The sequence below is a fragment of the Bombina bombina genome, chromosome 5, assembly GCF_027579735.1.
Source record: "Bombina bombina isolate aBomBom1 chromosome 5, aBomBom1.pri, whole genome shotgun sequence".
Classification (NCBI taxonomy): Eukaryota; Metazoa; Chordata; class Amphibia; order Anura; family Bombinatoridae; genus Bombina; species Bombina bombina.
This window is the reverse complement of record NC_069503.1, coordinates 776,964,876-776,978,279: the sequence shown is the minus strand read 5'-3', so window position 1 is coordinate 776,978,279 and position 13,404 is coordinate 776,964,876. Positions and strand designations below refer to the sequence as shown.

Here is a 13,404-nt window from a genome sequence, read left to right as displayed (position 1 = left end):
ATATATACGTTTTCAAAACTTTGTGATAGATCTTTTTAGAAACAGGCTTATGGGCCTGAAACATAGTGTTAATACCCTACAAAAGGTCCTTTTAAGGGATATTGGTAGTTTATTGTTAGGTTAGGTGGTGTTTTTATTTTGGGGGTGCTTTTTTGTTTTTATAGGGGTATTAGATTAGGTGTCATTTTATTATTTTGGATAAATTTTTTTTTTGTAATCTTAGTGGGGGGGTTCCATAATTTTGGTATTTTTTTGTAATGTTAATTTTTTTAAATTTTTTCATAGTATTAGGTTTATTAAAATTTGTCAATTATGTTTTTTAATTGGTAGTTTTTTATTTTATTAGAATAGTTATGTTAGGTTACTTTGTAGTTTAATCTTATTTTTTTTTATTTCACAGGTAAATTTTTATTTATTTTAAGATAGTTATATTGTAACTTAATTTAAAGTTGGGGGGTGTAAGGTTTAGGGGTTAATAGTTTAATTTAGTGTTTTGCGATGTGGGGGGGCGGCAGTTTAGGGATTAATAGGTTTAGTTTATTAGTTGCAATGTGGGGGGCTGGCGGTTAAGGGGTTAATACTTTATTATAGTGTTGGCGAGGTGGGGGGCAAGCGGTTTAGGGGTTAATAGGTTTATTATAGTAGTAGCGATGTGGGTGGGCTGCGGATTAGGGGTTAATATGTTTATTTATTAGTTGTGATGTGGGGGGCCGGTGGTTTAGGGGTTAATTGGATTATTTAGCATTGGCGATGTCGGGGAGCAGCGGATTAGGGGTTAATAACTTTATTAGTGTCGGCGATGTTGGGGAGCAGCGGATAAGGGATGTTTAGACTAGGGGTTTATGTTAGGTTTAAACATAATTTTCTTTTCCCCATAGACATCAATGGGTTGCGTTACAGCGATTTTCCGTTCTGCGACCACAGGTGTAAGTTATTTTCTAACATTCTCTCCCCATTGATGTCTATGGGTGAAAGCGTGCACGAGCATGTAAAGTAAGCCCTTGGCTTTTGTGCGGTATAGAGCTTAAAGGGACATAAAACCCAAATTTTTTCTTTAATGATTCAGATAGAGAACACAATTTTAAACAACTTTCCATTTTACTTCTGTTATCAAATTTTCTTAGTTTTCTTGTTATCCTTTGTTGAAAAGCAAGGATATAAGCGCAGAAGTGTGCACGTGTCTGTAGCACTATATGGCAGCAATTTTGCAACAATGTTATACGTTAGCATGAGCACTAGATGGCAGCACTATTATCATGTAGTGCTTCAGGCACGTGCATGCTACCTACCTAGGTATCTCTACAACAAAGAATATCATGAGTAGGAAGCAAATCTGATAATAGAAGTAAATTGGAAACTTTTTTTAAAATTGTATTCTCTATCTGAATAATGAAATATATATTTTGGGTTTAATGTCCCTTTAATGCACCATAAAGCACAGAAAATGACTTTTTTTCAGTAACTCGTAACCACAGCGCTATGAAAAGTGCGATACCGCTCATTTTAATGCGTTATTTACACACCTGGTATAATGCAAAACTCGTAATCTAGGTGATAGCTTTTTAAAAACTTTGAAGAAGGGTTAAAAGAGACACCTAGTTTAGACCATTCCCTAGCAATCATCTCAGAGACAGCATCATGAATAGGGAGAATCTCAGGGAGATTGACAACAGTTTTATACACTGAGTTCAAAAGATTACATGATTTATCATCAGAAGGTTTAGCTTCTTCAATCCCTAGTGTCTAAGACTTCCTTAAAAAGAGAACAAATATGTTCAATTTTAAATAAAAAAAGAGGAATTATCAGGTTCTACGTCCGATGAGGGAACTCTTAGAGGAATCCTCATCATTCAAAGACATTTCAGTATTTTGTAGGTCAGTACATATATTACTAGAATAAAGTAACATTCTAACTGACCTTTTTTGTTTCTTTGAAGGCAGAAATGCAGTCAAGACCTTCTTAATGGCTGTACGCCATCAGCATCCGTCTGTAAGGAGGAGATCAGTAGGTGCATTTGTACACGTAGCAACGTTATTAGAATGATCGGTATACGATAAAAATTCTAAGCAAGAGCCACATAAATGAGCTGAAGAAGCTGCTTCAGTTGTTTACGATAAGCACACTTAGCTTTAGTAGAAAGGTGTTTAATCTGCTTAATTCCTATGGTAACTTCAGAAACCAGAAAGTGTTGCACCATTATGGCAAAATAACACAAAGTAAACTTTGCAATAAAATACTATAAAAATATATTCCCCAATCTATAGCAGGCTTTTAGGAGAGGAAAGAATGCCTCCTAAACGTATGCTAATACTATACAAAAAAAATGAAGCACAAAAAAAATATTTTTTTTAGATTCTAACATAAGACTGTGCTTTCTATTAAAAATATATGAGAAAACTAAGAGATAAAGACTAGCATCTATGTGAAGCCCTTCAATGTGTAGATTAAGGGCACACGCAAGTTGAGGGGGCGTGTCTTTATAGAAAAAAACAAGGCACGGAAATATTTTGATGATGTATATACTAATTGTTAAAAAGGCTGCAAATGGTAAGTTAGCGGCTTCTAATCAATAGACTGTGTGTGTCATAATGTTTATGAATTAAGTTTGAAGAATAGAAAATACTCTTGTCACTGTATATAGGAGTTAAGTTGTGACCTTAAGAAAAGAATCCTCTTAAAAACATGCCCCTACAAACATAGTGCTCTGACAGAATTAACATGCATTACAATATGCCAATAAGAATCTAAGAGCATTATAACAAAAATGAGGACATAGTGCCTGTCCCTGGGCTCTATATAATATCTATAGCAAACAAACTTTTTAATAATTAAAAAAACGTACCTGATAGCAGACAGCCAAACCAGTAATGAAACATATGACCAGAGGTAATGGAATAGGAGTATAATGTCAATCTGTAAACGGAGGCAAATGGTGTATCTCTGCGACTGAATTTACAGAGAGCTTATGAATAGATTTCCCATGAGGCGAAAACATGGTGACATGAGACAGTACTCCCTTCAATTCCCTCTTACAAGCACTGTACTCTGAGGGGAACTGGGCTTCAATATGCTCTGAAGCGCCTTTCACTGAAGAAATCAAGCACATCATGATTTAACCACCTCCTAATGAGTCAAAGTTTTAAACTGAGGTATGTGTGAGGTGGGCGGGGTATTTATAGGCTTTTGAGGTTTTGGAAACTTTGCCTCCTCCTGGTAGGAATGTATATCCCATACGTAACAGCTTGTGGACTCTCGCCACCTATATAAAAGAAATGTTTATATCTAAATAATCCAAATTTTCGAGTCTCATTTTAGGCTATAGTGGTGACATCCCATTCATTTTCAAAATAGTAATTTAATAAATTAGGAATTTTATATACCTTTTTTTAACAAATTATTAATTTAAAATGCATTATACAGTTTTGAATGTTAAGATTTAGGAAATTTAAATCAAACGGTATTGGTTATAATGAATTAATGCTCAAATATAGGTATCAGCTTAAAGAAGTAAAAACTAGTGATATTGGTCCATTGCACCAAATTAAATATGATATTCATAACAATAGAGAAAAATGAAATTTGTAGAAAATTGTTGATAGAGACTAATTATTATTTCACTTACTGTTGAAATGAAAACTGTCACATTTTCATAATTCAGTAGTGTGTCCCAAACCAGCTGTTCACCTTATCTGTATTTAAGTGAAGTTTCATGTATACTATGTAAAATTCCTCAGTTTCGTTCATCCAGACAAGATCAGCATAAATGGTCCCCAATGGATCCTCGTATTTCAGAAAATAGTTTTGTCCCATAAAGTCAAACAGCAAATCTTGTTGCCTTGATTTACGAATGTTTACTGGGGCACTGATACACCAAAATGGGTTTTTATTTCCATCCAATAAAGTAATGTCCAAAATAAAACAGTTCTGTATAAAGAAGAAAGATTTATGTTAATATTATAAAAGAATTACACAATCATGAAATAGCACATAATACATTCATCTTGTTTCATCATTTGCGTTTGAAGTCATCTTTTATTTCAGCCACCTACAAGAGGCCATGAAAAACAAAAATAGGTCATAAAGAGCAGCATCACCCCCCCCCCCACCTCCAAAAAAATAAATAAAAAAAATCTCTGTACTCTGTAACAACCTTAATCTATTGAGAAACGCATTTTACCTCTTTAAACAAAATTGTTTACCCATACGTCTCTTACTTTTGTAAGCTTAGTAAGGACTAGCTGACAAGTGGCACACTAACTGATGCGCGCAAGCGATAACTGTTTTTTTTTTAGCTCAACGGAAAAAGCTCTTATTACAAGTTGAAAGTAAGCTCAATCATGAGAGCGCAACCGCATTTTACCCTCCTCGGGTTTGAGCGGCTGAAAACCTTAAGTAAATAATAAATTGTTAAAAAGTTGTACTAAACACAACATAAATACAATTAAAAACATAAATTATGCTTACCTGATAATTTCATTTTCTTCTGAATGGAAGAGTCTACAGCTGCATTCATTACTTTTGGGAATTCAGAACCTGGCCCTCAGGAGGAGGCAAAGACACCTCAGCCAAAGGCTTAAATACCTCCCCCCACTTCCCTCATCTCCCAGTCATTCTGCCAAGGGAACAAGGAACAGTAGGAGAAATATCAGGGTGAAAAAAGGTGCCAGAAGAACAAAAAATGTACAGCCGTCTCAGAGATAAAAACACGGGCGGGAGTTGTGGACTCTTCCCTTCAGAAGAAAATTAAATTATCAGGTAAGTATAATTTATGTTTTTCTTCTTAAAAGGGAACACAGGTCCACAGCTGCATTCATTACTTTTGGGAAAACAATACCCAAGCTAGAAGACACTGAATGCAATAACGGGTGGGTACAAAAGGCAGCCCCTTCGAAAGGCACCACAGCCTGAATTACTCAACACCCAAAAAAGAAAAAATAAGTACAAATGACACAGAGAAAAACCCAAGCCCAGGTAACTGCACATCAGTTACACCACCGGCACAGCTGAACTAGATACCACTCAGACCCAGAGTCCGTCAAAACCAAACAACCTCCGAAGTGTCTGCCCCATGGGACACGACACCCAAGACGGTTACCTGGCTAAATATAAGGACCGCATCTGCCCCCCAAAAGGGAACTGAGACCAGGAAATCCAAAGGAACTTTTCTCCCATTCAACACCTAAAAGCAACCCATGGTTGTATTTCCAAAGGCAACACCTAGGGAGACAAACTCCCTAAAATACAAGGACCCAAGAAAAAGGATCCATACACAGGGAACATGTCCTCAAAAGAACTCGAGGAACCCCTCATGTCCCCCAATCTCATGTCATACCCTAAGGTACTCCAGGAACTTCATGAGTCCCCCAATGCTCCATAACATATATAGATTTGGAGGCTAGATAGGCGGAGGCAGCAGGAACAGGATAAATATCCCAGCAACTAGAACAGAGCTCTCGCAGAGAAACTCAAAACGTCTGAACAGGAACTCTCAAAGACCAGCCTCTAAAAGGAAGGCTGACCCTATCGCTAACTTAAAACCTCCTAAAGGCGCGTCAAGCTAGTAAGCATCCAGACAAAAGCAAGTAGCTGTAACTGGATACACCATCACTAAGCAAATCGCTGTGGATGGTTCGAGTAAAACATGAATGTTCTTGTAAAACGTGGCTAATCCCCCTTAAGGAACTCAAGGCGCTGCTCATCTTATCAACCTCGAAAGAAGGAAGGCTGAGTAGACCTCGTCAAGGATCGAACTTGCAACCCTCGGTTTGCTACAGTACAGAGTAGCCCCAGTGCAACAGTATGCTCAGCTAGCTGTCCAGCTCCAAGGGAGTACAGCCCACTGAATAGCGGCTCCAAGAAGCGCCCCTTCCCGGCACCAGATGCCGGAAGGAGGATATCCAAAGTCCTCCCTCAAGGAAAGGGCCTGAAAAAAAAAACTGAATCACAGCTCCCCTCCCAGGAACCTGAAACAAAGGAAGGGAAAAAAAACCCTGCAAGGCAGGACCAAGGACCCCCAGGACTCCACGATACTAAAGTAATTCCAAACCCGGAGAACCCAAACCCTACTCTGAAAGAGAAGGGAATGAACAACGGGAAAAAAAACCCTACCATACAGGCGAGACCCCTCGGCCACATCGCCAACCCAGTTGAAAAGCACCTGGACTCTACAGGAATGCACCAGAAGACAGGTAGGGACCCGTCAGAAAGGCCTAAAGCCTGAGCCACAGTCACAAAGGCATCTCTCACAGAGCCCCAGCCCCAACTAAGAGGGCTCACGGGACCACAACTTCAAGTGAGAACCGAACCGTCCACACCCATCCACAGAGAGACGAGGACCAGGCCAGGGTTCTCGACAATGGACAATGAAAAAATCCAATCTTGGAGAGAACCCTAACTGCCTCCTCCAAGGAGGAGCGCACCTCTAATGTCCGTAGATCTGGCGATCTTGATAGCCTCAAACTTAAGAGTCACGAAGGACTCCTAAACAGTCTGAGAATCAGCAACCAGTGAAAAGGATTGCAAGAAATCTCGTAGGCAGGGGGTGTCTCTGGGCAGCATCGTGAATGGATGCAATATTGGAAGCTGCGTGCAGACTGCTGTTAAAATTCGCTATTTATCAGCAGTATTTCTTTACTATTATCCCTAAAACCTTAAGTCTGTTCCTCAGGAGACTGGGCACAGCTGAGTGTTATCAAGTTTAATGTGAGACTGCATCATCTTACCGATCCGGAGGGTTGAGGCCTACAGCGGCCCTTTTCAGGAGAGGTCTCAACACCCCCCCCCCCCGGTAAACGGGGTTTAGCAGTGTTATACCACTGTCATTCTGTATGTTCATGACTATAATTTGCATCAACTTGTCTTATAAAGGGCAATACTTGCATTTTATTATACTTTTATTATCAAAAAGGGAAGATCGATCGACTCTCTAACTATACACATTTGTAACAGGACAGATGGAGCTCAATACCAGTTTGCTACTTGAGGAAGTGATCCTATTACTCAATGACCACCATGAACGACTGCTACAGATCTGGTCTGCTGAATTTGGCAGCCTACACACGCTAGCAGTGCAGGTGGGACACCGGCATGATACACCCAGAAAATCACCCGGAGAAGCGATGGAAGATACCGGAACCCACGTGAGCATTCCTGTTTTCACAGAGCCCTCGCCTCCAATACAGTCTCGCCCAGAGACAGCGCTGATCCGCCAAGCGAGAGAGCCAGGGGCTATCTTCTCAGCCATCAGCATATACCCTGCCAAGATATCAGGACTGAGTGCGAAGCCACTGAGCTCCTCCGTGACATGGCTGATAGCGGGAGGGCCGGTGAGTGCAACCCTGTCTGCCGTTCTCCCCCACAGGCAGAACCATTGGGACATACTTGAACTGCTATCAGGACCACCGGAGGGTTGCTATTTGGAGATAACATTACTTGAGAGAGATCCGCTCCTGACAGGGTCCGCTCAGTGGGGAGTAACAAGCTTTCAGGGAATCTATATCAACACCCTGACTTTGAGTCATAAACGGGGGATCGGCTGAAAGACTTATAGATGCGCCGCACATTGCCCCCTGAAGAATACAACAGAGGGTGCAAGTCTGATCCGGTGTAACCTCAAACTTTGCGATCATATTGTACTGGATGCTACCTTATAATGCTTCAGATACTTACATATAGAATCACTGACTCAAACCATATACTAAACGTATTGCCATACCTATACTAGGGAGGCATAATACCTTATTACATAGTATGTTAATAGTACGGTTCAGCCTTACTTATGTTGTTTCCATGCCTGATGTTTAGATGTACTGAGTGTATATAGTAGAGGAGATCTGTCATTAATATGTGTTTGTGCCTATTATTATCCTTTATTGTTAGGTCCCAATACTTAGACATTAGCAGATTCACAGTTGTATGCTTATTCCATCAGCCGCTACTAATAGAAGCTAGAAGTGTTCAGTCTGATAACTGTGACTAAGTGAACAGATCATATAATCTGAGCTCTATGAAGTTATTTATGTTACTTGCTACTAATTAAATTATCTTATTATAGGTGTATACACCTGAATCTTCTAACCTAAAAAAGAGTGAGACAGAAACTCTCAAAATAATATGCAGCCAGGTGCCTTAGCTTCTTTGCTAGACTCTCAACGCTTACTTTGAGGGAATTATATTTGGGCATAAGTATTTAACACAGGCTATTATTGCCCTTATTCAGATATACAGAAGTCCTTACATCGTTGCCGTCATTAAATAATCCAGCCATACTTATCCCTTCTTTTTTATTATTGTGCCCAGTCTAAGTGGTATGACTTAGTTCATGTATAAGTTTAATATGCTAACACATTTGTTCATATAATGCTAAGGTTATGTTTAGTAGAGCACCCTAAGTTCCTGTATTAGTAGTAAGCTAGTCCACCAAGCTCCTGCGCTATTCTTGCGGTATACCCGGCAGGGACCCTAGGATAATGACAGCCTGACTTATAACTTGACTCTAAATGCTCTCAGGAGGCTTTTATTAACTTGACTATGGGGAGCTTAACTTCTCTCCCTAAAATATTGCACGCTGTTACCTACTGTTGGGTTAGCATGCCTTATTATACTTTCCCATCCCCGCCCTCCTGAACAGATTTACTAGTTTGTATATTTATATTTACTGCACCCTGGAATAAAAGAGACCCACATTTCCAATGAGCTATAGTGCTTCAAAGACATCTATACTACCCAGACTTATAGCAAGCTGTCCTTTTACATACTATATTTAGCTCCTATGATATGCGGGTTGCCCTCCATATGCTATTGTAATCACTTTATCACTAAATTACTTGCACCTATTCAAAAGTTTGCTTGTTAGATCCCTATAGTTAGCTAGTCGCTCTACTTGCTCAGCTCGTGCTACATAATGTTGATTAATTTTCATTTTGCACTATATTTTGGGTCCAAAAGTGGCCCAGTTTGTTATTTTATTTCTTCCCCAAATTCCCCCAGTTTATCATAAACTTACTCCAGGGGGTCCAAGAGAGGCCTCTATATATCTTAGGGGGGTATTATTCCATCTAATGTCTCAATACATTATAAGGGGAAACACCTTAATAGAAAATATGAGGTTCATTTTTTTTATACTTGTTTTCTTAGGCATCATTTGTATAACTGATTTGACATATTATCTGGGCTCCACATTTATGTCAGTACTTTCTGTTACTTTATACGTTTGGAATTATGTGATATAATATTGCCTGTTATATATGTTTTATAACCTCAATAAAAAAATAAAAAAAAATAAAAATAAAAATCTCGTAGGCAAGCAGCAACACGTGATACCCAGGCAGGGTGACATCAATACTCAAAGGAAATGATAATCCAGGGCTCTGCTCGCCATCTCAGAGAAGTAATGGAAGGCATCGCCCATGAAACTCCAAACGGAGTATCTAGGAAAAAGGGACAACTGCCTGACCCAACCTCAACACCTCTACTGACAAGCCCCAAGCTAGCGTTACATTGAGGACACAACATACCAAAACGGCAAACACCATATTCCGAAGGTATTAGCGACAGTCAGAGAGCTTGAAAAAACTATTATTCAAGGAAAAGTTGGAGTTGCAACTCTCACAGAAGGCAGGGAGCTCCTGCACACCACCTCTCAGAGTAACATGACTCGCAACAGAGAAAACCATGCCCGCACACACGACCAGACGATCCCCCCAAAAGTGTGAAAGGATGATGATCTGCCATCGCAAAAAAGGGTGCATTAGGCTAACGAGTCAGCATCCGGAAGAACCTTGAGTGAAAACCAAATGTTAATCACCCGGCACATCAGACCAAACAGGTCACACACATTTCCCAACTTCCATTTAAAGGAAATAACGGTTCTAAGTCTCGGGGACCTGAAGAACCTACAGTCGTTTGCAGAAGCAGAATCATAACCCAGGCGAGTAGCCTGAATCGACCACCCTTAGAGTGATACGCACAACCCTCCATCCGGAGAAGCTGCATATAAACCACAGGCCTCATACATCAGTAGGATCCGAGCCCGGAGTCTATAGAATAGGCCTAGAGGTATCCTCAGCACCATGAAGGTGACATGAACCCTGGTAACAGCTGAAAAAGTGCCCGACCAGTACCAGCCTGATATAAGAGCACTCTGGAACTGTTCAAGGTTCAAGAAAATCGATAAATGAACTCAGACCTAACCGTTCTGGTGTCAGAAGATGGAATTCACACTGGGTAAGTAAGAAGAAGTGTTTAAATCTCTTGCTTCCCTCTGAATTTAGACCCAAGGTCTGGCAGGCGTTAAGGGGAAATAATAAGGGGTTAAACTCCTCTGGACAGGTTTGAGTCCTGCGGTTAAGCGTTTGATTCCAAATGCAATTTATAGCGCAAGTTTGAGTATTGCACTGTTTTTAAAGGGTTAATAGTCCCTCTGCCAGTTTGAGTCTGGCACTGTAATAGTCCCTCTGCAAGTTTGAGTCTTGTATGGTATTTAAAGGGTTAATAGTTCCTCTGCAAGTTTGAGTCTTGCACCATATTTTATATATATATATATATATATATATATATAGATAGATAGATAGATAGATAGATAATCATGGATGTCACTGGAGCTGAGTACTCACTGATTGATGTTTATTTGTGTGTATTGTGCTGTCCTGTGTATACAAGTATGAAGTGAATATGGGATTTGCTCAAGGTAAATCGTTTAGTCTGTTGTTGCTTGAATGTATGGGAATGTGATAAGAGATATATATATATTTTTTTCAAGAGCTCTTGGCAATAGTCTCATGAGAAGCTGCACAGAAACTGACTCACACAGACCTTAGTTTGCTGAGGGAGAATAATTTATGACTGATTCTTTAACTTAACTCTTATGGAGAAAAACATTCCTGACTCCCTGTACATAATGTTGTAATGTGATATGTAAGGATGTATCCTGAAAAAATAGAGATGTATGTGAAAACCCTTTCTGTATAATTCACTGTGTTTTTGTTACTTGTAAAGCTCTCTACTGAAGTTCAAAGGCTATTCTGAACAATTTTGGACACTCCTAAAAATACATTTTAAACTTGGTAAAGAGTTTTATCTTGTTATTCTGTCACTAATAAATATATGTTTTACTTACAGAGATAGAGCATTTATAAAATATGTTTTCTGTATCTTTAAAAGTTTGCCGTTTGTTAAAATTACTGAATGTCGGGATTGAATTTATGGTATGCAAGTTGATATAAGCTTGTGTGTATCAGTGTTTCTTAGCTAAGAAAGCTGATGCTGTAATGATTTGTTAGTTATTGCTGTAACTTGATTTTAAAGTCATGTAATAATAAAATGTGTACAATGCTTAATTCTGTGCATCAGTAATAGGATTGATGAGAGACTTGATGTGTCTAAGGCATATAAATATATTGTATTTTCAAGTGGACTAAGGAATTTGTAAGTGCGATGATGGGAGTTATTTTAAGTCTGGTAAATACAAAAGAGAGTTTTTCTGGTAGGTGATTAATAGGTTGATTTAAGTATGTCATGTGGGGATGTGTAAGATTTATGTAGAGTCGTGGAACAGGGATAAGAGAAAAGAGAGGTTATTTAGCTGTATGTTATTAAATGTATCTAAAACATTTTTAGAGTTGTTTTGAAATTTAATATAAACTTGTTACATATTACTGTGTACTATTATTTATGCTGTGATGGCTCTCATTTACATATATGCAGGTTATGATACAGTAAAGTAGTACATTTTAATGGTAAATAATACAAGTTTCCTAATCATGGCTATGTTATATATGTCATATGCATACTATAAATGGTCAGCCCTTAAAGGGACAGAATGTAAGGCTCGTGGGATACTCCTCTATCAGACCGGTCTCGACCAGTAGTCTTGTAATCCCGGCGTTGAGCCGGAAAGATAGGGAATATCCCAGAGCAGAGAATATCAGGAAAATGAGGAAAGCGGCACTCACCACAGACTGGACAGCACAAGGCAAATTATGCAGACAGAATATGGCAACAGAGAACCAGTCCAGCAGAATAGGGGTTAACCAGTAAGCATAGTGAGACAGGCAGGGTTCAGGCAACAAGGTATCAGTCCAGCAGTTTAGGGGTTAACCAGTTAGCGCAGTGAGACAGACAGGGTTCAGGCAACAAGGTATCAGTCCAGCAAATTAGGGGTTAACCAGTTAGCGTAGTGAGACAGGCAGAGTTCAGGCAACAAGGTATCAGTCCAGCAAATTAGGGGTTAACCAGTTAGCGTAGTGAGACAGGCAGAGTTCAGGCAACAAGGTATCAGTCCAGCAGAATAGGGGTTAACCAGTAACTCCCAGGAGCACAAGAAAGTAGCACCTATACTTGGGCAGTGACAGATCGTTCACTGCACGCTTACATACCTGTGAATGGCACCAAGGGACCGGCCAGCATCAGGAGTGTGCGGCGATGATGTCAGTGCTGCACGCCTCCTGAGCCGACACAGCCCTAGGCAATGAGCATGGAGAGCCAAAGCCGGCTTCAAAGGGTGAGCAGCATGGTACATGGAGACCAGAGATAGAGCATGTACATCACAGGCAGAGACCCAGGAACGGTCTGCCACAGATTAACCCTTCTAATGTATCAGATACTGCAGTTGTCTGCGCCTGTATCTGGAGTCCAGAATATTAGCTACTTCATATTCGGGGTTACCACGGATCAAGAGCGGAGGAGTTTGAGGCTGGAAATATCTATTCTTGATGTAAGGTTTGAGTAGTGAGATGTGGAAGACTGGATGTATGCGTAGGGTTCTCTGGAAAGCCACTTTGTAGGCAACAGGAGACAGTCTTTTCAGGACCTTGTAGGGACCAATAAATCTAGGCCCCAATTTGTGACAGGGTTGACCTAGGCGGATATGTCGAGTGGAGACCCAAACATGTTCACCCACTGGAATGGCACGTACAGAAGCCCTATGACGGTCAGCAAACTTCTTACATCTAGAGACAGCTGAACGCAACTGAGAGCGAATACGTTGCCAATGAGCGGTGAGATCTGAGACATGACGGTCTGCGGCAGGAACCCCAGTGGACCGAGATGAAAGAGGGAAGATACAAGGTTGATAACCTGCTGCGGTTTGAAACGGAGAGCATCGCAGAGACAAATGCCAATGAGTGTTTCTTGCCAGTTCAGCTAGGGGTAGCAAATCAGACCAGTATGGCGAGTGTTGACAAAGGCTCTAAGGTAGGCTTCAAGATCCTCGTTAGCTCTCTCGGTTACTCCATTGGTCTGAGGATGGTAGCCAGATGACAAGGAAATGGTGGTTCCAATCAACTTACAAAAGGCTCTCCAGAAGGCAGAGATGAACTGTGAACCCCTGTTGGAGACAATATTTACAGGAATACCATGAAGTCGTACCACATGCAAGAGAAAAAACATAATTTATGTAAGAACTT

At 40.2% G+C, this 13,404-nt stretch overlaps 1 protein-coding gene across 1 annotated transcript in view; it reads right to left on the bottom strand.

Moving 5' to 3' along the window:
* The window catches only part of FBXO15 (F-box protein 15), a 644,716-nt gene that overhangs the window by 54,670 nt on the left and 576,642 nt on the right, over positions 1–13,404 (bottom strand). Inside the window, exon 7 of the mRNA XM_053714867.1 lies at positions 3,624–3,925. Within this exon, the coding sequence (XP_053570842.1) occupies positions 3,656–3,925 (270 nt within the window). The 3' untranslated portion in view covers positions 3,624–3,655. The remainder of the gene's footprint in view (positions 1–3,623; positions 3,926–13,404) is intronic.